Source organism: Equus caballus, chromosome 5 (genome assembly GCF_041296265.1).
Source record: "Equus caballus isolate H_3958 breed thoroughbred chromosome 5, TB-T2T, whole genome shotgun sequence".
Classification (NCBI taxonomy): domain Eukaryota; kingdom Metazoa; phylum Chordata; class Mammalia; order Perissodactyla; family Equidae; genus Equus; species Equus caballus.
The window spans coordinates 80,387,812-80,412,779 of record NC_091688.1 but is presented as its reverse complement, the minus strand read 5'-3'; the positions used below and the strand labels follow the sequence as shown (position 1 = coordinate 80,412,779).

At 39.0% G+C, this 24,968-nt stretch overlaps 1 protein-coding gene and 1 long non-coding RNA gene across 6 annotated transcripts; one reads left to right on the top strand and one right to left on the bottom strand.

The window, feature by feature from the left end:
* The first annotated feature begins 2,883 nt into the window (after positions 1-2,883).
* LOC111773594 (uncharacterized) lies at positions 2,884-12,196 on the top strand. Its single transcript, XR_002808235.2, has 2 exons — positions 2,884-3,758; positions 10,657-12,196. It is a non-coding gene; the product is annotated as an uncharacterized lncRNA (long non-coding RNA).
* Positions 7,248-20,025, bottom strand: GBP5 (guanylate binding protein 5). 5 transcript variants are annotated; one of them, XM_005610442.4, is made up of 11 exons: positions 19,775-20,025; positions 16,968-17,176; positions 16,309-16,436; positions 14,740-14,849; positions 14,281-14,477; positions 13,670-13,912; positions 12,329-12,609; positions 11,335-11,547; positions 10,470-10,572; positions 9,995-10,176; positions 7,417-8,579 (listed from the first exon to the last, which is right to left on the bottom strand). In XM_005610442.4, exons 2-11 carry the CDS (start codon positions 17,155-17,157, stop codon positions 8,460-8,462), a joined length of 1,767 nt encoding a protein of 588 aa, XP_005610499.2. In that variant the 5' UTR covers positions 17,158-17,176; positions 19,775-20,025; the 3' UTR covers positions 7,417-8,459.
* Positions 20,026-24,968: the final 4,943 nt, after the last annotated feature.

Genomic DNA, 24,968 nt, shown 5'->3' with positions numbered 1-24,968 from the left:
AATATGTGAAAAGGTCTCAAACATATTCATAGTGAGGCATTTGATATGTGACTATACAGTTACTAGATTAGCAAAAGCTGAAATGTCTGACTTTATCAAATGGGGGTAAAGATGTGGAAAAATCTCAGACACTGCTAATAACCATGTAAATTGCATAGAAAGTTCGAAAAGCTGTTTGATATTATTTGGAAAGGCTAAAGACACACATACCCTGTGACCTTCAATTCCACTTCTGGGTATAATGCACAGGGGAAGTTTGAGTACACACGCACCAGGATACAACTGCAAAAACATTTATGATAACTGAGTTCATAAAAAATAAATGCTGGGAATAATATCAATGTTCATCAATAATAAATGGAGAAACAAATTGTGATAGCTTCATAAAATGGCACACTATAAAGTGGTGAAAATATATAAATTATATATACATACAAGAAAATTGATGATTGTTACAAACTTCTTGACGAGAAAACAAACAACACACAAAAGAATACATGCCATTGGATAGGTAGGGCTTGCTATTATTTGCAGCCACATGGATGGACCTTGAGGGCATCATGTTAAGCGAAATAAGCCAGACAGAGAAAGACAAACACTGTATGATTTCACTCATATATGGACTATAAACAAACTTACAGACAAAGAAAACAATTTAGTGGTTACCGGGGGAAGGGGAGGGAGGGTGGCACAAGGGGTTCAGGGCACATTTATATGGTGTTTGACAAATATTAATGTACAACTGAAATTTCATAGTACTATAAACTAGACCTCAATAAAAAAAATTAAAAAAAAAACATTTAGGGAGTTCATGGAAGAGAAGGATCAAATATATCATTAGGTTTGTCATTATGTATCGAGTCAACAAGCACACGCTGAGTACGTGCTTTGTGCTGAGCACTGTTCTCGGTGCTCAGTGTCCAGGATTCAACAAAATGAATAGAAATTCCTGCCTCATGAAGCTCTATTCTGGTGGGGGAAGACAGAAAATAAATGAAACAAAAAACCCCCAAATATGTGTTATGTTAGGTGATGGGAAGTGCTCTGGAGAAAACAAGCAGGAAATGGGGACAGAGAGTATTGGGGTTTGAATTTATATAGAGAGTATTCTGAGAAAGAGACAAAATGAAGGAGATCTGTCACCTTAATAAGGACAGATTTAGTGAGTCTGTGGGCACTGGAGGCAGGCTGGATGGAGGAGTGATCTCGAGAGCAGGCAGAGCTAAAGAATGTGGCTCTCCCTCAGGTAAGGGGAGGGCACATCTGCTAAGGAGGAAGGGGGCAGGAGAGGACCATCAGGAAGGGCTGACTGGAAGGGTACAAAGGGAAGATGAGCCAGGTAAGAGGAACCCAGAGCCATCGAGGGCTGTCACAGCACAGATTCTGGAATCAGACTGTCAGGGTTCAAACCTTAGGTTCAAATCACTTGTTGCCTAAGAGCATGAAAAGGATCTTACCTCTTTAAGCCTCAATGTTCTTATCGATATTGTGGGTGGAACAATTATTCCTTCTTAATTCATTAGTATACAGGTGAATAACAAATAGTTTCTTAATAAGCTACTTTTAATTTTCCAGGATGAATATACTATTTCTCCAATGAGCAAGTGAGGCTGTGAGTTCATATGTGTCAATAAGTCCTGCAAGCTATAAAATACCAAGAAATCTAGGGTAACTGAAAATCTTTTTGCAAGAAAAAACATCAATTGGTTTAACAGACTTCCTCTGTACAATACATCTTATTTTACTTTAGCCGTTGGGGGGGGCAGTATGGAGTAAAACATGAATCTTTTGCTGGTGTGTTATAAGCAGGAGAAATTGAAGAGTTCTTTTCTTTTTTTTTTTTAATGATTTTATTTTTCCTTTTTCTCCCCAAAGCCCCCCAGTACGTAGTTGTATATTTTTAGTTGTGGGTCCTTCTGGTTGTGGCATGCGGGACGCTCCCTCAGCATGGCTCCATGAGTGGTGCCACGTCCGTGCCCAGGATCCGAACCAAGAAAATGCTGGGCCGCCCAAGGGGAAGATGCGAACTTAATGACTCACCATGGAGCCGGGAGTTCTTTTCTTAGAGTTAATATTTCCAAAAGCTTTGGGGAAGAGTAGATGAGATTACAAAGTTTTGGATTGGGGGTTTTTTGTTTGCTTGGGGGTTTTTTGTTTTGTTTTGTTTCTTACTGTAAAGAAGGACTGGGATATCCAAGCAAAGCTTTTAATTCCAAATTAAACAAGTAGAATGAGATAATTCTACTAGATTGTATAGATAATCACCAATTTCCAAAAGTTACTGTCCATAAAAGTTATCTAGAGTAACAATTAAAAATGTCCCAAATTAGTATTTGCAACAAGTACCACGGATAATTCAGATGTAGTTTGTGTACGGACCATGCATTTAAAAAGTGCACGATAGGGGCCTGCTGGGTGGTGCAGTGATTAAGTTTTCAGGCTCCGCTTAGGTGGCCGGGGTTGGCTTGTTTGGATCCTGGGCAGAAACGGTCGCACCACTTATCAAGCCGTGCTATGGCCGGCGTCCCACATGTAAAATAGAGGAAGATAGACACAGATGTTAGGTCAGGGCCGATCTTCCTCAGCAAAAAGAGGAGGATTAGTGAGGATGTTAGCACAGAGCTGGTCTTCTTAGAAAAAAAAAAAAAAGGAGAATAAAGGAAATTTTTAAAGTGCATGATAAACAGGAGTAAACTTTATAGTTATTTTTAACAGTTGGTGAGTGTAAACGAGATTGAATTATGCCACATAATACAGCTTTGTAGAACCTATGGAACTAAATATATTTAATATAAAAATAAGCAAGAAACAGTCTTCAGGATTTAACTTGTCTGTACGGTAAGAGCTATCTTTTCTCTGTTTCTCCAATGCCCGGCAGGGGGCAGTCGGGAAATGTCTGAAGAAGGGACGGGTAGTGGGAGGAAACGACACCCCTCAGCACTTCTGCAAGGGGCCTGGATTTTGGTCCCTCATTCCGAGAAAGAACTTATGCCCCCTTTCCGCAGTTGAGAGTGGGATGCACTCCTCCCATGCAGAGCTTTTTATGCAGCCCTGCGGAGATGCCCGAGGAGGAGCAGCGCATTCTCGGGACACGGTGGCCGCGCTGTCGCCTTGCAACCGCCTCTGGTCCAAACGTTCACGCCGAGCTGCCCGGAGCAAAGAGCCCCGCAGGCCGCCCGCCATCGGGCTCCCATGCTGCCTTCCCCCTGCCTTCCCCACCTGCTGGTGTGGGGTCTGCGCCCGCCAAGGTGGCATGTGCACTTGGGCATTTGCTGTTGCGGTGGTTAGTCACTGGAAATGTGCCTGGAAGGTAAAGTTTAGGAGCGAATTTACGTGGCGCGGACGCTGCAGTCAGGGGGCAATTCTCCGTTGCCCTCGCTCGCGCCTAGCGCTCTCCTCCTGCGTCTGGCTCCCCATGATCCGGACTGTTGTTTTTAGAAGCTGAAAATCAAGCCGGATATTACAGCCAACCTGTAATGGGTGGGGATGAGAAGAACTGAAATCGGAGGAGACGCTCTTCTTTTGTGGCTTTAAACGTTGGCGTTTTCAACTATTTTTACCAAGTCCTTTCGGTGGCAAGTCCTCTCGGTTCCTCTACACCTGGCTTTGAAAACTCAGGCCCATCCTTCTTTCACAGTTGCCTCAGGTTTCCTTGGCTCCACAATGAACACAGAGCAGCAGGCTTAACTGTGAGCCAGTAACAGTATATGGAGAATTTTTCACAGCCTGTCTCTTAGAGGTACTTTGTCAGGAAAGAGGTTTGTGGTTTTTCTGTTTCTTGTTCAAATGGGTTTGGGGGGCGGGGAGGGAAGGTTTGGTTTTTGGTAGCTTTTACTTTTATTTTTTCCTTTCCTCTTTCCACACCCTTTTAAAATACTCTGTAGTTAAAATGAGTGCTCTTTTCAAAACAATAAAAATACGTATATGTCTGTGCTTACATAAAAAATCCCTAATATTATAGTCCAGACATAATCACCATGATTTTGTTGCAGAGTTTTCCCAGTTTTTTCTCTACTTATTCTAAGGCATATCTGGATTTTGATATCATGAAGCTTATATTATTTGGGGTTCTGCCTTAATTAAAGTAATAAAAAATAAAACTTCAAAAGTAAATATTAGCAGGTGCTAAGGAGTAACCTCTGGTTCCTTGGTTCTTTGAACCAGTCTTTATAGCACTTTGTGAGTCTGAGTAGTAAGAAATCTCTCCACAGGTCACTTGTCTCTATGCAAAGTCAATGTTCCAAAAGGCAGATGAGCTTTTGCCTTACTTAATCTTTGAATGCTGAGATCACTCTGCCATCTCTGTTCTGTAGATGCATCAGTGATGCATTAAAAATGGCTGCAAATTTCTTGCGCCTCCTTGCATAGAGAGGTAGATTCCATTTCTTCTTGCCTTGGATCTGGACTGGCCCTGTAAGCTATCACTAGAATACAGCAGCAGTGGTGTTGAGTACAAGACTGGGTCTTAAGACATCTTTAGCTTCTGCTTTTGCTCCTTGAAACGCTCTGTCTTGGAAGCCAGCCACCTGAGAGTGCCATGCTTTCCACATTCGTATACAGAGAGCTTTCTTATTCCTAATTCAAATGTTTACTATTCTATGGTTGGTTTGTCCAGTTACTTATAGATGGGTGTTGGGGTTGTTTCTCATTTCAATTCCAAACATTATCTTCAGTGAATGACCTTGTATATATTTTACTTCATACAAGTGCAGAGTTATTTGTAGACTAGTTGCCCAGAAGTATCTGCAATTTGGATAGAAACTGTCAGATTCCCTTCTTTAGATATTGAAACAATTTTCATTTATATTAGTAATATAAAACAGTGTCCATCACTCCATAATCTTGCCAGTGGAATGTACTGTCAAACTTGTGAACTTTGGCCAAGCTGACAGACTAGAAATGATTTCTCAATGTACTTTCAATTGCATTTTTCTTATTATGATGAAAGCAGAGTATCTTTTCATATGTTTATATGCTATTTTATTTTTTTCTGTGAATTGTTTGTTCATATCTTTTGTGATCTTCCCCTCAAGATCCCTTTATATATTTGGGAGAGTAGGTATTGGTGACATTAGTTGCAAATATTTTTCCCAGTGTGCCATTTTTAAAAGAATTTTGCTCATCATTTTCTTTGCCCAAAAGTGAGGGAGGTTTTTTACTTTTATGTAGTCACATTTAACATTACTTTTGTTAATTCATATGTCATCTGAGTTTTGAGTCACATTTCAAAAGGCCCTCCCCTCAGGCCAGCCCAGTGATGCAGCGGTTAAGTTTGCACATTCTGCTTGGGCATGGGGTTCGCCAGTTCAGATCCCTGGTGCGGGCATGGCACCACTTGTCAAGCCATGCTGTGGCAGGCATCCCACATGTAAAGTAGAGGAAGATGGGCACAGATGTTAGCTGAGGGACAGTCTTCCTCAGCAAAAAAAGAGGATTGGTGGCAGATGTTAGCTCAGGGCTAATCTTCATCAAAAAAAAAAAAAAGAAAGAAAAAGGCCCTCCTCTCTATAGATTTGTGAAGAATATATACTCAGTTCCCTCAAATGGATTTTTATATTTTAATTTTTTAAATTAATTTGGATTTTTTCTACTGTATTGTGTGAGGTCTGGATTCGATTTCATTTTTTTCCAAATGGCCATCCACTTGTCTAAACCTATGAAGAAGTCCACCTTTAACCCATATAATTCGCATACAGTCTTTTATTTGGACTTTCTGTTTTGTTGATGATCAGTTTATTCAAGAATCAATACCATACTTTCTCCACTTCTTTTCGGGGATTTCTTTGTCTGTTTTTGTGTTAAATTCTTTTAGACTATTTTGAAACTATGCTTTCTATTTTAATTGTTGTAGCCTTCATTCCTAAATTTTAGAATATTATTCAATATTTCTATATTTTCCTATCTAAGAAAGAGCATATCACAAGATCATGAGTGTCGGGGTCTAGAGTCAAAATGCCATCTGCGGCCTTGTCCTTAGACAATTTATTTAATTCCAATGTTTTAATTTCCTCAACTTCACAAAGAAGAGAAAACAATAACTGTAATAATAATAATGGTAATAAATTATATCACGAATATTGTTAATAATAATTTTAATAAAACTAATAAATATTCATCAAGTTTTTATGAGCAGTAAGTGAATGATTACAGTGCTCATAACTGGTACATAATAAACCCTGAATAAATATTAGCTGATATTAATAGCAATTGATAACGTTAATTAATAAAGAAGTTACATTATTTTCCTATTGCTGCTATAACAAATTACTACAAACCGTGGCTTAAAACAACACAAAGTTAATGATCTTACAGTTCTGGAAGTCAGAAGTCTCCCAGGGCTAAAATCAAGGTGTCAGCAGGGCTGCCGTCCTTATAGAGGTTCAAGGAGAGAATCTGTGTCCTTGCTTTTTCATTACATTTAAAACTTAATCAGTTGACCTCACCAAAGAAGCACTGTAAAGGACAGAAAATGTGGTGTAGTTCTCGGTAGCTTCGGGACACTGTCAGTGTTCACCTTGAAGTAGCTTTCCTTGTCATTTTGTATCCAATGAGCACCTCTGTCCCATGAGATCAGAATATTTGGGATGAGTGGGAGGCAGGTATGCTGGTAGGGAGGAAGGTTCGTGTTCCACTGGTGAAAGCAACATGTAGGTTCTAAAAGCCTGTAATGTTTCCTGAGCTTTAATAGGAAAAGTATTAGACTAGAAATCAGGTGCTTTGTAATATGATCCAAGCTAACAGTACCAAGCTTGGAACCTTAGATAAGTAACTTAATTTTGCTTCGTCTCAAGTTGTTTTTTTTTTAAATCTCTATAAGAAAGGTAGTAAAAATCAATATTTAATCTGAAGATGGAGTTGTTTTTGCAACCGTGAGATTTCCTTGGATTTTAAAATGTATTTTATTTTATCCTTATGAATTGTACAGCTTGGAAAGGCAGTTACAGAGTATTGTTAGGCAAATGCTCAGGCAGATATGCTGTGGTCTTTAATAGCTTCTGAAGTTCAGCTCAAGTCTAGAAATACAGCTGAGCAGCACTGGGACGTTCAACATGGTAAAAGTCTTCAAGGAACAGAAAACAGGGCAGACATTAAAATTCATCTGCTTTTCTTCCGTAAATAAGGAAATCATATTTTGAGCAACTAAGAAAGTTCAAGTTCCTATAATCGAGCACAACTGGGAAATTCCTTATATGAATAAGTAAGCAATTAAAGGGAAACAAAATAGAACTCTATGTAATGTTTCTATACTTTCTAAAAACTATTTTACTAGAGATAAAACAAAGAAACAAAAAACAAATGAAAGGGTATTTTATTTCCAGCCTTAAAGTAATTCTTAGAGTAATTCTTAATCTCCTTAGGGAAATTCAGAAGGCTTCCCTAAATTTTTAACTATTGAAGAAAATAGAAACAAAGCAGTAGAGTTATTTTTTTTTAATTACAGTTATTTATGGTTAAAAATATGTGCAAACAGACATATTTATATAATCCATAGTTTTTGAGAAAAATTGTTAGGCTTTAATATGTGATTACAAAGGTTTAAGATCGTTTAACTTTAGCATTATGAGCAAGCATACATTAAATGAGCCCTATCAGATTTTTTGGCGTAATATCTGGCATTCCTTATACCATTTCTTTACAGGCACTAAAGGATTGTAAAGACAAAATACACAGTTAAGTCCAATATAAATTTTTTCTTGGTATAAAATGTCCTGTTTAAGTCATGCCCTTGTTGAATGTAACAAGAAGGAAAAGTCTTCTTTAGCCCTCCAGCCTATGACACATTTCCATGCTGGTAGTTCCTGCCATCTTCCGGAGCACGTCTATCTCATTATGACGTTATTTGCTTATAGCTTGGAATCTCTCTAAGCAGAGTGTCCACTGAACATAACCAGGAGTCACATCCTTGCCATACACTGAGCAGCCTCCACCCGGTCGAGAACTACATTGTCCCCACTAGGAAGGTAGGTTAGTTGTCTTTACCATCAGTGCCTCCTTCTGATGGCATCTAGCACCTGACTACTTGGCAGGAGTGATGCCCACCTGAGCCCAAAACTTTGGTCAAGTCCACTTGTCTTAGTTCATTGAGGATACCACCCCCTAGGTCACTTCAATTGTACCCTGAGACTAATATGAAAAATTAGAGGGGTGGCATTGGGGTACAAGAGAAAGCTTCTCCTGATAGAACCAGCCCAATATCACTCCCAAATAGAAGCAATGATAAAATGTCCCTTATTATACATTCATAATCCCTTTAAGGAAGTGATCATCATTTAAGCTACTGAACTATTGAAACGCACATTTTACCAATTATGGGCATCATAACCTTATACTCAGTACAGAAGTTCAATATAATCATTACGAAGTTTATTTAAATGGTGATTGTCTCAAGTTCTATAACTTCTTGTTCCTTTGTCTTCAGTGAAAGTGAACAAGAAAAGGAAGTTCTGATGTTTAGCTCTTTAGAGTAAGATACATGTGTCATTGTCTGGTGGGGCCACATTCCTCTGGAGATCCTGGATCTCATTTTGAAGTCTTCTGCTTTCGGCTTGGTGTCTCTCCTTGAGCTTTTCAGCCTCTTCCTAAAGAGTGATAAACAAAACTATAGAGCTTAGCAAAAAGTAATGTCCAGATCACTGGGGAAAGAAAGCTCAAATCATTGACTTTTCCTTACTTATTCTAACCCATCAGTAACAAAAGACAGTTCCTGAATTCCTCCTTTCTGTTCATGTCCATTTTATCTGTCATTTGTGGCTTCCTACTTGCGTAATTCTTCTCCCATTATCTCCTCTCTAGCTACAGAAACATTGTCATCTCTTGATCCCTGAAATATTGTTGTCCCAAGAATTACATCCTGAGGCCCCTTCCCCCTTCCTTCTTGGGCAATTTGGATCACATCTTGACTTCAGTTCTGATTTATACACAGGGAAATGTCAAATATAGTTCTATGAGGAAAGGCTGATAAAGTAGATCTGTAGGTGACAGCCACAATCAGGTGAGGAGTCTGAACCTTAGACAAAGGAATTTGTTCCAGATCTCCACAGTTACAGGACAGAAGTAGAAGGAAAGAGTGAGGAGATCAGGAAAGTCAGATTGAGTATCCTGCCCTTCTGCACGTGGCTGTAATCTCAAAAATGTCTTGGAGCGGTACATGGAAAACTAGGGCCTACAGGTAGACTGGCCCCCTGGGGGAGGGCTAGGGTGTCCTTTGTCTCATAGGGATGCTCACATAAGAATTTCATGCCAGGTTTGCAGAAACAAAAGCATTGCAGATCCCACTCACTGGGGAGGCACTTTGATAAGTTGCCAGACTGTGTGATATTCACATTTAGCTATCTCTTTGGGACCTTATTTTTCTAATCAGAAAATTAGGAACATAATATTTTTGTGTCACACTGAGCAGACTAGATGAAAGAATGCACGTAAAGTACTTTATGTAGTGCTTGGTAAATAGAAACCACTGCTTATTGAGTGATGATAATAATAAAGGACTGGATGAAATAAACTCCAGCGATAATTAAGGTAAGGACAGGAGCGTAGACACAGTAACATGAAATTAATTTAACAAGGTAATCTATGACCAAAGGAAAAGGTTGCTTAGAGCAATTAACAAGATAGCAGTAAAAAGGTAATTATTGTGGATTGGACATGGTCTTGGATTTTATTTAACAAATTGTAGTGCTTATTCTGTGCCAAGCTATTTGTGGTTTCTGCATACAAGTATTGACTCATTTACTTATCAAAATAACCCTATAAAATAGGTGTTATTACCATCCCATTCTCCACCAGTGGAAACTAAGGCATAGTGGAGATTGGTAACTTGCCAAAACCATGTGTTTAGTAAGAGGTGGAGTGAGGATGCTTAGGGGGCTGTCTGACTCCAGAGTCTTTGCCATGGTAGTATGCTGCCTCTTGCCCTTTATCACTGCTTCATGCTCTCATCAGTACAGAGAGGAGAGAGATGATTAAAATCCTAGATGAAATAATTGATGCATACCTGGAGCCGACGTTCCTGGGCCCTCTGATACTGTGCCAACTGGTAGGCTCTGTTCATCACCATTTGTCTCACTTGTTCCTGGTAGAGTCTCTCCCTCTCTTCCATCCTTTGTTGGTTCCACCTTTGAATTGCCTCCAACATTTGTGCTTGAGCCTTTGCAGCCTCTGCCTTCACACGTGCCTCTGAGAAAGAAGAAAATGACGAACATCTTTAGGATTTAAGTACCCCTTCCTTCTGCCTCCAGCTCTTATTTATTATTCCTGCTACTTCCTAGAGAAAATTCCCTGGGGGCCATTTTTCCCTTCCAGGAACCCATGCTGTAGCTGATAGTAATGCCCTGCTCAGGTACATCCTGAGGAGCTAAGAGTCACCTTTGACATTTTTGCTCTAGTTTAGTGATCCCAGGTGAACCAGGCCAAATTAATTTAAAATGTGTAGCAATTTCTATCTTACTTCTCTTCCATTTTCTTCTCACCTTCCATCTCCATTTCCCTCGCAGTGAGAGCCAGGTCTGTCTGTAGGATGGCATTGCTCACAGCCTCCTTGGACTGTAAATATTTCTGCAGAGCTTCCTCAGCCTAGAAACCCCAAAAACATGCAGTTAGAAGTAGGAAATGGTGGTTAGGAATGTTTTAAATCTCTTTATTTCTTTTTCTTCCCAGCATATTTTCCTCCCCGGAAGTGCACAGCCTGCACCTAATGGAACTGTCAGTCAAGCCTCTTCTGTCACAGAGCTGGGCACAAGCTCTGGGCTGGCCAATCAGAGCATCCAGGGCCACTAGATGCAAAGGATTTGGGTACAGATGGGAAAATACTGCAACTTGGGTGTTTAAAGACTGATTTGGGAGCTGGGAAAGATGCTGTCTCTCCCCTGAGATTGAGGGCACAAAGAACTAGCTAAGCTTGGAGCTGTTGGTGTCCTCTTTGCTGTCATGTGGGGTGAGCCTACCTGAGAATGAGGGCAATAGTGAGGAAAACAACAGAAAACTGAAGTGGTGGTGGAAAGAAAGAAGAAAGGGGGAAAATTGATGTTGTTTAAACTCCTGAACGTAGCTATACTTCAACTAAATTCAAACGTTTTTCTTTTAGTTTATGTAAGCCAATGAATTACCATTTTTTCCTGTTAGTTTCAATTATCAGGATTGAGTCCTATGTAACCCAAAATGTCCCTTTGTTTAAATGAATGTTGATAGTTGCAATAAAAGTCTGGTGATTATGGTGACAGTTCAGTTTAACTCCACAGCTATCAGTAGAATATAAATACTTTCTCCCTATCTTCACTGGCTTTTGAAAGAAACCCTTCTGCAATTTCCCACAATTAATACGTAAACTAGGGATACCTGAATTCCTTTCCTGGGCTCCCGATAGTACTTTGCCTTCAGCTCTTCTGTCTTCTGAATGAAGAGACGATACCCACCTGGCTGTGAATAAACTCCCTGCTTCACAGCTCTTTCTAGGGGACTGAAAAGATCCTGAAGTAAAGCTGAGCAACGATCCAGTGATGCCTCCAAGTTCTGTTGATAAAAGTCATCCTGTTTTGCTTCTAGCTGGGTCTTCAAAGGGACAAATGTTCATGGAAAAGATGACAGCAACACTTCAGTATCTCTAGAAATGATGCTCAAAGAGAATCTCTGTATTGTTTCTAGAAACTACAAGACTCCAAGCAAGACTATATCCTTTCTACCAAACCTAGAAAAGTTCCAAGGATGATACATGCTAGAAAAAATGGCTTTACTTTTGTGTTTGAAATCTCCTGAAACCCCTTTCTCTTGCTACTTCTGCTTTAGATGTGCTCTTCAGACCACAGGTCTCTAGGCTCATGCCCAAATATTAAAACACAACCTATGGTTTTACAACCATTCCTGGTTCAGTATTATATTGGGCCTGGGATTCCCAATAAGGAGGTGAAATGGAATAATTAGCTAGAATGACATGAGTGTATGCTATTAAACTGGAGGCATAATCTTTTTGTAGATCCATCTGGTAATTCTGTATGCTTGATTAATAAAAAAGGAAAGTTAATTAATACTTTATGAATACAATTTTTTAAGGAACAAGATTACTTTTAAGAAATTAGTCCATGGATGTAACATGGTAAGATGTGTTGTGTGTGTGTGAAAGTTTCAAAATCTATAGGGGCCAGAGTAGTTGCATGTTTATTTGTTTGTTTGTTTTTCAAATAAAAGTGATATCTTGATCATATGAATGATAGTCATTATTTTCAAGTCTGGTAAAAATTATTTTCCTTAAAAGTCCTCATTTTGCCTTTCATAAGAATACTTTGCCTTTTATTGCCTGTAAGCCCCATTAAATAGAGCTAAAGAAATTAATTACCCGTAATTTTTTCTGGAAACTTTGGTTCACATCCTTGAAAGAGTTCTTCATGAAGACTGCAATGGCTTCTTTCTCACTGGCCCTGTGCAGGTCTAGCAGCTCCTGGAGGGTTTCCGTGGGCAGCTGCAGCTTCCGGCCCATCTGCTGGTCATAGTGAGCAATGGCCTTTTGCACTGCTGCTGAGTTCTTGATCTGAGCCAAGGCCAAGACTGAGTTCTCCATGCAGGGCAGATACCCATGGCTGATGGCGTTGACATAGGTCAGCACCAGGCTCTCTAATTCTTCACCCGGGAAAGAGATGCTTGTATTATTTGCAGAGAAATAGAGCATGCTCTAAACTGGGTAATTCTCGGAATGTTAATTTCACAATGCCTTGCCTGAACTCTTCTGGCATTCTGCACAGTGTTCAAGTGGCCCAAATAAGTTCCTTCGGAAAATTGTGTGACCAAGAAGCCAAGTCTTTCTTTGGGAAAAGAAAGTGTTCAAAGGAGAAATCTCAAAACCTATGTGATCATCCACATTTCATCCTTTTTCCATTGAGAAATGAGGGAATGGTTATAGAAAGTTATTCATATTCATTTGATTAGAATGCTATAAGCCCTTTGCCTCTTTACTCTCTTTCCCTGTTCCTCAGTTTTCTATTCCCTTCAGAATGCCCTCTTCTCTTCCACTTCAGTATGTAAAGCTGGTGTGAGTGTTACCCTCTGAAAAAGCACAAAGTGAGCAAATTAGACCAGGTGGCCTTTAGTGTTTGTTGGAACTTTCCTGTTGGTCTTCCTAGCCCTTTGCACACTTTTGTTTGCACTCAGCTTCCCTCTAGAGTGTAGCAGTAAATTACAGAGTTCTGAGACATACAGTCTTTAGGAGAAACTGGACCAAGCAGTCTGCTTAGATTTCTTTAAGGGTTCTAGACAACTTGGGCTTCTGTCTGTTTAATGTTTGTGTCAAGTAAATTCCATTTCTACAGAGAATGCATTATCTTCCTTATCTTGTGCCTATTGAAAACTGTGACACGTAATAAGTGTTCACTATACTGGTGGAACAAATGCTGCCAACCCATGTGGGTTAGTCTAACTCCACAGTGGAACATTTATGGGTAGAACTCCTTTAACTTGATGTTTTCTTCAGGTTACATTCCTATTTTATTCTACTTTAGAGGCATTACTAAAAAAGCACTAGAAATAGTTTTGGGAATCTCTGGAATTCAATAAATATGATACATATGATTTTCTTGGTAGTAACTGACTATGCATTTTCAGCATTGACAGTAGAAGGAGAAACTTAGAACCATGCCTTATTCTTTATGTTGAATTGAAGGAAAATCCTAAAAAAGGTACTCACGAGGTCCATTGACTTTAATGCCTCCTGAAAGGGTTTTAGTCTTGGAATGCTTGAAGACGTATGAACAGAATTCTGCCACTTGTTGCACAAAGTCAGAATCCAGCTCATCATTATGTAGTGTCTCGAGGTGGGCAAGCTTCTTCCGGTGAGTGGGCAAGTCAAAAATAAAGCATTTCTTTCTTGGAAAGAATTTCTGTATACACTGACGGGGCAAATTGAAATTTTGGAGACTTCTATCGGTGCCTCGAGAAGGAAAAATTGGATTTACTTAGTATAGGATTAACATTCATTTTAATCTATTTCCCACAAATAATTGTGCCTTCCACCTGATGTTATTTATTTCAATACATCTTCACAAACCCTAAGTGAAAAGTTAAAAGGTAACCAATCAGGGAAAGGAAAAAGGAAAAGAAATTCACTCCAAGAACAGCAACATAATACAATTTAACATTGAATCTATTAGTTCACTTTAAGTTAATATTATTAATTATTTCTTTGGTAGTTTAGCCAGGTAAGTAAATATAGGAAACTATAAATTTAACCACTAACTCGCAAGAGATAATTTCTTGTGTTACTTTTCCCCCTCTTTCCAAAACTGAAGTCGCTGTTACCTTGCTTTTGCCTCAGCGAATTCTCCAGGTATTCATCTGCTGTGACGAGTTGCCCATCTGCTTCCAGGGCTAGGTAGAAATCTCTCAGAGTCCACACTAAGTCTGGACAGACGCTCACCGAGTCAGCTGCATCTTCAACCCCACCACCATCGGGTGAGGATACTGTCCTGAGCAGATTTGACAGTTCTGTCACATAGCTAACACGCGGTTAAGGAAAACTGGTGGAAATAGGGCTGCATCTAAGCCCATAGTCAATTCCATGACTCCCCATACCTTTGTATTCTCTTTGGGTTGTAACCAATTCCTCATTTCATCGGTAAATTTAAGGACTTTTTTTCTTATACTTGTAATGTTTATCATGTTTTCATTTTTGTGTTTGATTCACAGCCTCATAGACACAGCTGGTAAATAGAGGAGTTCTCCCTGGCTTTGGTGCCATCCTGGACCACAAAAGGATACTGCAATAGGTCGATAGCCTGCTGGTCAATTTTGTTCATGGTATTGTACACAAAAGTACTACTCAGCAGTATCGCCAGTGCAAAGATCTGGGTATCATTCTTCTTGTCACCCTAGAAGTCAGAACACATTGAAGTCATTTCTCATGGCATTCCCAGATGAGCAATCATTACAAATAGGCCTCAGACTTACAAATGTCAAATAAGACAAACAAAAATGATTATGAGAAACGCATGAACTTTAAATAGAATAGTTCTGTCATTAGCATTGATAATTTTATATGGAACTATATATTGTTAACTCACCAAGCCCTCTTATAACTAGTTAGGTATTCGCAAAATGGATAGTCAAAGTGAGCGGGGAAACCAGAATACTTAAAATCAAAATTTTCAGTTGTGTAAAACAAAGGTGGCCTAAACACAAAATACATCCATCTATTTTATCAAGTAGTTATCATATACAGGTCAGTTCACATTACTGATCTTATCTAAACTCAAAACAATGCTGTGAGATAGGTTTATAACTACTGTCTCCATCTTACAGATGAGAAAACTAGAGCACGAATTGAGGTTGACCAGTTTGAATTTTGTGACAAATCAAAAGCAAAATGAAAACATAAAAAAAAGGAAATTCCAGGGAAAGATGCAGTTGTGTGCTGGAGCCAGCTCATACCAGCTCACGAGAGCTGACTGTGTACATCTTGTCAGAAGCTGAGTTAGTGACTTCGCTTTGGTAGCTTGGAGTCAGCTGCGATGGGAGTATTTCGAAAACTGGCAAGTGCCACAAATCAAAGCTCCTCCCTCCCCCATAGACTGATAGTTAAACCAGCATAGAAGTGGAAAAAGCCCATGTATCTACTGTTCAAATGATAAGATAGATACGACCAAAGGGAAAATAAAAGATTAGGGGAGACTTACTCTCGCTTGTCAAAGTCAGGGTCTCAAGGCCAGAGCCCTGATTTGAACTCAAGCTTCTCTGACCCATAGCCCACTGCTAAGCACTATTCTCTGCAGGATCAGCCTCCTAACAGCAATTTTAATTGCAAAACCTTTCTGCATTTTGGTTAACTACACATCAACCAAATGTGTAGCCCAGCTCCACGTTAGTGTGGTCTCTCAATTATGATCTGGCTTATCAATATATTTTTCTCACTTCAGATTTCCAAACTTTAACTATTAAAAATAGAAATGGAATGGGGGTGGCCCAAGGCACAGTGGTTAAGTGCGCACCTTCTGCTTTGGCAGACTGGGGTTCGCTGGTTCTAATCCCGGGTGCGGACATGGCACCACTTGGCAAGCCATGCTGTGGTAGGCATTCCACATATAAAGTAGAGGAAGATGGGCACGGATGTTAGCTCAGGGCCAGTCTTCCTCAGCAAAAAAAAAAAAAGAGGAAGAGTGGCTGTAGATGTTAGCTCAGGGCTAATCTTCCTCAAAAAAAAGAAAGAAAAAATAGAATGGGAGGAAAAAAAGATATACACTAGCCAAATGAAAGTACCAAAATAAAAATCTCCCTGTGTATAGAATGTTCAGAAGCAAGGAGGCTAATCAAAAAGGAGTCCCTGTTCCTTACCTTCTCTACATCCCCGAGGCCCTCGGTGTCAAGGAGAACTAGAGTGTGGTTTGGCTTCTCGGGATGAGGCACACACCACATCCAGATCCCCTTGGTGTGAGACTGCACCGTGGATCCAACTGAGAAGCCTGCAAGGGGAGTGGAGAGGTTGAAATAGAGGAGGGGGTCTGGAAGCTGGAGACTGTTGACAACCGAGCTAGGGTTGAAGGGAAGCAAGATGAGGAGGTGGCAGAGTGTCTACCCAGTATTGATCTGAGTTACAACAGAGGCATGGGGAAAATAAGAACATCAAGCACTGTAGGTTGGAAATTTAATGGCTGTTTTTACAAGAATATCATGCTACCAAAATTTTAATAGTTTTTAATTACACGTATATAAAAGTTATTTCACTGATATCTTACTCCTTATGATTGGAAAATATTATGCTTTTTCCAAGAAGATAATAAGGAAAGAAAAGAAAAGAAAAGCAAAGAGGTGATATGTCAGGTATAGACCTTTGCCTTTTATCTCCCAGAAGATAATTAGCCAGCTGTGGCCCAAACATTAGCTTTCAATATTCCTCCCCATCTTCCAACTTTCTCTCTTAGCATCACCATGCTCAATGTCAGCAGTGTGAGTGCACAGAAGGGGCTCGGCAGAGCTCTGCTGGTGCCACTCACCCTTTTGTTTCCCAGCCAGCTTGTTCATCAGGTAGGATTTGCCTGTGCGGTAGAGGCCCACGATAGCCACCACCACCACAGGCTGTGTAATGGCAGACAGGATCTTCAGAGCTTTCGGATTAGCCACTAGTTGCCCTTTGGTGTTCTCAATGAGGCACAGGGGTTCTGGCATGTGGATCTTTTGGGCCATGTCCAGGGTGTGACCTTGTCTGCAAAGGAAGAGATGGGATGGACTGGAATTTCCAGTCTTCAAGCAGAGAAAGTCATTTCACTTCCTGAAGCTGGATATATACTACTCAGCATGGCCTAAGTTTCTGAAGAAATTTTAAAAAAAGACAGCAAAGAAGGTCATTGTACAATAAGTCCCAGGCCCCTCAGAGGTAGACTATAGTCTACCCCACTGTTCTTAAATATTCAGTGGCCATATAGAAAACCATTTCCTGAGTGCTGGTTTGAATCTGACTCTTCTCCATTGGCTTTTGGCTTCTTCTGTTTCTTAGTTTTTACCTCCCTAAGTCCCCAGCTTGAACCTTTATGACCACTATTCGTTATATTACACGTCTTGCTTTTATTCCATATCAACATGGTTTTCTCTAATTTAGGGCTAGTAAAAATCCACCATCTACTTGACTTTTACTTTCACTGAAATCCTACAATGAAAAAGTCTGGATTCCATTACTAGGGCTATAAAAACTCCTTTTTTAAAATTGTAAAAACCTATTCTCCCTCCTTACTTATAGCCAATGCACTGGAGATCATCCAGGTGACCGACAAATAGAACAGAAAGTGCTTGGGAGCAGAGAATAGGAGATCCTTTGCAAATGGCGTAGCAACAGGTCATGGGAGCCAGGGAATGCCCAGGCCAAGCCGGAGCCAGAAAGAGGGGATTCTGCGAGATTTTACAGACTCAAATGCCAGGTCTATTTTTAGTCTAATCCACTTCCAAAGCAATATTGGCACCTTATATTTGTAGAGTTCTGGTTGGCTGATTTGTATATAGCAGAGGTCATAATCAGTTTTAGATTACAAAGATATGAGGACCTGGCAGTGATGATCTATAATTAACTAGAAAAACAAATCTATTTGCAGATATTGGGGGCTTACAATCTCTTGTGCTTTGACATGATGTCACTAATGGGAGAGGGAACTTATTTGTCTAAATTTTCATACCTCCTAATGAATAATGTTAGAGCTGTGTATCTATATTAATAAAAGTACAGTCATCCCTCAGTATCTGCTGAGGGATTGATTCCAGGACCCCTGAGTATACTGACATTCGCAGATGCTCACTTCCCTTAGCTGGCCCTCGGTATCTGCAGGTTTCACAAGCATGGCTGGTTGAATCCTTGGACTTGAAACCCATAGATATGAAGGGCCAACTGTATTCTACACATTGTCCCCAAATGTTATCTGGATGACATCTTTAATGCTTTTAGGAGAGCCCAATCTCCAAAACATCTTTGCAGATTCAATGTGTTCCAGCCCCATACGTAACGGTTGCTCTGCCATTCATAACTCAGTCTGTGATGTGTGCACTGAGATGCATTCTCCCTAACTGTTAGCGTCCCATGAACTTTTCCAAATAAAAGCAATTCAAGAACACATCAAAACACAAACACAAATATAAATTTTGGCTTTGAAGTCAGGGAGACTTGATTTCCAATCTCAACACTGCAACTGGCTATCTGTGTGACCTTGGCATTTTACTCAACACTGCAAGCCAGTTTTAGAAAAATGGAAGTAATTAAACAAATATTTATTTACATCAGAATAAATGCTAGCTTAAAAAGGAGAGAGAGCAGCAGCAGAGGAACAAAAGATGTAGAGACAGAAAGCACGAGAAATAAAGGAGAAAAGCGTCAGATGTGCTAGTGATGGGGTTTCTAGAAGAAAACATCGCTGTTTTCAGCCATACAATTCTAGTTGGGTTTTGTTTTATTTTCATTGTTTCTTTTTGCTTTTGTTTTGTTTCATGATGTTTTGGGTTTGAGTTTGGAGGAAGAGAAGGTTCTTCTCAAGGAGATCAATGGAAATCAGACAAGAAGGAAATGCATGAAGCCTGTGCTGTGATAAGAAATTCAAAGGAGAGAATTCCAGAGAGTAAACAAAGCCACCAGACAATCTTGAGGGGTCAAGTTGAGCAACTGTGGTATTAAGTGAATCGTAATAGTGGAGGCTCCATAGAGCGGGAGAAGCAGAATCCAACACAACAGGCCTAGTGGAACGAGGGGGTGCTGGGAAATCAAAAGCTAGTTGACTCAGGGCTATTTCTAAAGAAAGAAATCTATCTCCAAACAACGTACAAGACCCTAACTAAAACTGTATAGCTATTTTCATGAAACCTCTTCATTCAGCATTCTGAGTTTCAACTTTTTTCTTTTTTTGCCCTTAACAATATAACCAAGTTATTTATATTGCACCTCATTCACTGCTGTTTCCCATGAAAATATTATAGTCATAGTTCTTAAAATTTTCAGGCTGCAGTTTGAACTAACTTAATCAGGTTTTGCCAAAGACAAAGGCTACTCACGTGGCAATTATGATCCTTATAGATCAGAAGGTGGCAAAGGAAGAAAAATGTTCTTCAGACTCAAACTCTTGGTTTAGCCTGCACACATAATTGTGTCTAATTCAGCAGTAAGCAAATGTAGCTGGCGCTTCATGAATTCTGCTGCCTGACACCACGATTTACTCTTTAATGAGGTCTGATGGTCTATATCAGGCTCAGCTGCACCCTATCATGGACAGACTATTTTTAAAACGTGCTGACGCTTATGAATCTTTCTCCATCCTTGCCCCAATCTTACCTTAACTGTGAAATCAGTAGCAGAGATCTTTTAGAGCTGGTGAGAAAGCTGCTTGGATGAGAACTTGGTAAGAGTTCCAGTTCTGCTCCTTACTTTGGCTGTGTTCCTCTCTGACATACTTCCTTACCCCTCCTGGGGGTTTCTTTTCTCTCCACCACCACCTCTCTGCACTGAGAGCGGAGGATTAAAGTGAAACACAAACTAAAAGTGGAAGAGGTTTGCCAAAACTGAGGATGGGAAACTGAAACTGCAAGGCAAGGTCAGCGATTAGATGGCTCTACGGGGATTTTTCTGAGTGTTGGCTGCGTTTGTTTGGCCTGATTTCTCAGAAACCGCATGTTGTTAGTGAAACAGAACTTGGAGATCGTTTGTAATTTGTGTCTATTCCAAACTGTCCTCAGGCCTGTGAGAAACCATAGTAAGTCCACAGTTACAGTGAATATAACCCCAAAGTACCTCTGAATTATGTGAATATACCACGTTTGTCTGTTTGTTTTTAAGGAAGCAGCCATCCTATGCAATTTAAGTCATCTCTTGTGCTTAGCATTTAGGGTTTTTGATACAAGTTTCTTCGATAAAACTTGTTTGACACAATAAATTGCTGTATAACTTCAATGAAAAAAAAAAAACTTCCTAAGTAGCTAAACCAGATGCTAAAAAATTTTAAAGAGCTTAAAAAATGATCAGTCATTAAATGGTAAACAGTTTTTTGTAACTGCATCTTTTATCAGTTAGGCCAATATTCAAACCAAATACTTTGAATACTTACTATATGCTGCAGCATTCAAAGAGAAGCAAGAAAGAAACAAGCATCATAATTCCTATGAGATTTTACTCTAGATAAATGCATCTATTGCCTTCCCCATCCCCCACGCCGAGTCCCATCCTCCCAAACCATGTAAATGTTTCTTTGGTTTATCTTCCTTATTTTCAACCATTGTCTAGTGGATCATAGTTTTCCAGAGTCTCATGACTTAGCTCTGTCTACAACTATCCACCACTCGAGACAATAATAGAAAGTTCTCTGAGTCTTTTTTTATTATTGAGAGATAATTGACATATAGCATTGCATTAGTTTTAGGTGTAGAAGACAATGATTTGATATATGTACATATCACATAATGATTACCACAATTAGTTTAGTTAACATCTATCATCACACATAGTTACACATTTTTTTTCTTGTAATGAGGGCTTTTAAGATCTACTTTCATAGCAACTTCCAAATCTGAGATACTGTGTTAACAATAGTCACCCTCCTGTGCGTTACATCCCTCAGACTTATTTATCTTATAACTGGACATTTGTACCTTTTGATCACCGTCACCCATTTCACTCATACCCCACCCCCTGCCCCTGGCAACCACCAATTGGTTCCCTGTCTCTATGAGTATGGTTTTTTTTTGTTTAATTTCCTTTTTGTTTTTTAGATTCCACATATAAGTGAAATTATGCAGTATTTGTCTTTTTCTGTCTGACTTATTTCACTCAGCATAACACCCTCAAGATCCATCCATGTTATTACAAATGGCATAATTTTCTTTTTATGGCTGAATAATATTCCTTTGTGAGTATACACCACAAATTCTTTATCCATTCATCCATCAATGGATCTGAGGTTATTAACATGTCTTGGCTATTACATGTAATGCTGCAAGGAACATGGGGGTACAGATATCTTTTCAAGATAGTACTTTCCTTTTCTTCAGATAAGTCCCCAGTAGTGGAATTCCTGAATCATATGGTAGTTCTATTTATAATTTTTTGAGGAACTTCCATAATGTTTTCCATAGTTGCTGCACCAATTTATATTCCCACCAACAGTACACAAGTGTTCCCTTTTCTCCACATGCCCACCAACACTTTTTTCTTATCTTTTTAGTAATGGCCACTCTGACAGGTGTGAGGTGATAGCTCCCTGTGGTTTTGATTTGCATTTCCTTAATGATTAGTGATGTGGAACACCTTTACATGTACCTGTTGGCCGTTTGTATAAGTTCTTTGGAAAAATGTCTATTCAGATCCTTTGCCCATATTTTAATTGGATTTTTTTCAGTTGAGTTCTATGAGTTCTTTATGTATTTTGGATATTAACCTCATATACAATCTGAAAATATTTTTTCCCATTCAGAAGGTTGCCTTTTCACTTGGTGGATGGCTTCCTTTGCTGTACTTTGCTTCCTTTTAGTTGGACGTAGTCTCACTTGTTTAGTTTTGCTTTTGTAGCCTTTGCTTTTGGTGTCAAATCCAAAAAATCATCAGCAAGACTGATGTCTAGGAGCTTATGTCCTATATTTCCTTCTAAGAGTTTTATGATTTCGTGTCTTACATTCAAGTTTCTAATCCATTTTGAGTTGATTTTTGTGTATGGTATAAGATAGTGGTCCATTTTCATTCTTTTGCACTGGCTGTATAGTTTTCCCAACGCCATTTATTGAGAAGGCTATCCTTTCCCCATTGTATATTCTTGGCCCCTTTGTCATAAATTAATTGACCATATTTGTGTGGATTTATTTCTGGGCTTTCTATTATGTTCCATTGATCTATGTATCTGTCTTTATGCCAGTACCATACTGTTTTGATTACTATAGCTTTGTAATTAGTTTGAAATCAAGAAAAATGATGCCTCCAGCTTTATTCTTCTTTCTCAAGAGTACTTTGGCCATTTGGTGTCTTTCGTGGTTACACACACATTTTAGAATTGTTTGTCCTATTTCTGTGAAAAATATCATCACAATTTTGATAGGGACTGCAGTGAATCTGTAGATTGCTTTGGGTAGTATGGACACAATATTAATTCTTCCAATCCATGAGCACACAATATTTTTCCATTTATATCTGTCGTCTTCAATTTTTTCATCAGTGTCTTATAGTTTTCAGTGTACAGGCATTTCACCCCCTTGGTTAAACTTATTCCTAGGTATTTTATTCTTTTTGTTGCAACTGGAAATGGGATTGTTCTCTTCATTTCTCTTTCTGATAAGTCATGATTAGTGTATAGAAGTACAACTGATTTTTTATATTAATTTTGTATCCTGCAACTTTATTGAATTTATGAATTAGCTCTAACAGTTTTTTGCTGGAGTCTTCAAAGATTTGCTATATATAATATATCATTTACAAATTGAGACAGTTTTACTTCTTTCTTTCTGTTTTGGATACTTTTTAACTCTTTTCCTTGCCTAATTGCTCTGGCTAGGACTTCCAATACTATGTTGAATAAAAGTGGCTAGAGTGGGCATTCTTGTCTTATTCCTGATCTTAGAGGAAAAGCTTTCAGGTTTCCACCATTGAGTATAATGTTAGCTATGGGCTTGTCATGTATGGCCTTTGTTATGTTGAGGTACATTTCCTCTCTACCCACTTTGTTGAGAGTTTTATCATAAATGGATGTTGAATTTTGTCAAATGTTTTTCTATATCTGTTGAGGTTATATGATTTTTATCTTTCATTTTGTTAATGTGGTGTATCACATTGATTGACTTGCAGATGTTGAACCATTCTTGCATGCCAGAAATAAATCTCACTTGATAATGGTGAATGATCCTTTTAATGTGTTGTTGAATTTGGATTTTAACATTTTTGTTGAGGATTTTTACATCTATGTCCATCAGGGATATTGGCCTGTAATTCTCTTTTCTCGTTGTGCTTTTGTCTGGTTTTGGTTTCAGGGTAATGCTAGCCTTGTAAAAGAAGTTTAGAATTGTTTCCTCCTCTTTTATTTTTTGAAAGAGTTTGAGAAGGATTGGTATTAATTCTTCCTTAAATATTTGGTAGAATCCATCAGTGAAGACATCTGGTTCTGGACTTTTGTTTGTTGGGAATTTTGTTTGCTGAACCAATCTCCTTCCAAGTAATGGATCTGTTCAGATTTTCTATCTTTTCATAATTCAGTCTTGGTCAGTTGTATGTTTCTAGGAATTTATGCCTTTCTTCTAGGTAGTCCAATTTATTGGCATATAATTGCTCATAGTAGTCTCTTATGAGTCTTTGTATTTCTGTGGTATTGGTTGTATCATTTCCTCTTTCATTTCTGATTTTATTTTTTGAGTCCTTGCTCTGTTTTTCTTGGTGAGTCTAGCTAAAGTTTTGTTAATTTTGTTTATCTTTTCAAAAACCCAGCTTGTAGTTTCATTGATTTTCTTCTGTTTTTTGTCTCTATTTCATTTATTTCCACTATGATCTTTATTATGTCTTTCTTTCTATTAACTTTGGACTTAGTTTGTTCTTTTTTTGGCTCTGAGAGGTGTAGTTTGTTTATTTGATATCTTTCTTTTCCTTAATGTAGGCATCTGTTGCTGTGAACGCCCCTCTTAGAACTGCTTTGCTGCACCCGATAAGTTTTGGTTTGTTGTATTTCCATTTCATTCGTCTCAAGATTTTTTTTTGATTCCTCCTATGACTCATTGGTTGTTCAGTAGCATGTTGTTTAATCTCCACATATTTGTAAATTTTCCAGTTTTCTTCTCATAATTGATTTCTAGTTTCATACTATTCTGGTCAAAAAGATGCTTGACATGATTTCAGTCTTCTTATATTTACTAGCACTAGTTTTGTAGCCTAAAATATGATCTATCCTGGAGAATGTTCCATGTGCACTTGAGAAGGATGCTTTTGGATGGACTGTTCTGTAAATGTCTGTTAAGTCCGTCTGGTCTAACATGCCATTGCAGTCCAATGTTTCCTTATTGATTTTCTGTCTGGAGGATGTATCCATTGACGGAAGTGGGGTATTGAAGTCCATCACTATTACTGTAGTGCTGTCTTTTTCTCCCCTTAGGTCTGTTCATATTTACTTTATACTTAGATGCTCCTAGGTTGGGTGCATAAATAATTACAAATTCATATCCGTTTATTGGATTGACCCCTTTACCATTATATAATGACCTTCTCTGTCTCTTATTACAGTCTTTGTCTTAAAGTCTGTTTTGTCTGATATTAGTATATCTACCCCTGCTTCATTTTGGTTTCCATTTGCATGTAATTTCTTTTTCAAGCCTTTCACTTTCTGCCTGTGTGTGTCCTTAAAGTGAAGTGAGGGATTGGCCCCATGGCTGAGTAGTTAAATTTGCACACTCCACTTTGGTGGCTCAGGGTTTTGCCAGTATGGATCCTGGGTGCGGACATGGCACTGCTCATCAGGCCAGGCTGAGGCAGCATCCCACATGGCACAGCCAGAGGCACTCAAACTAGA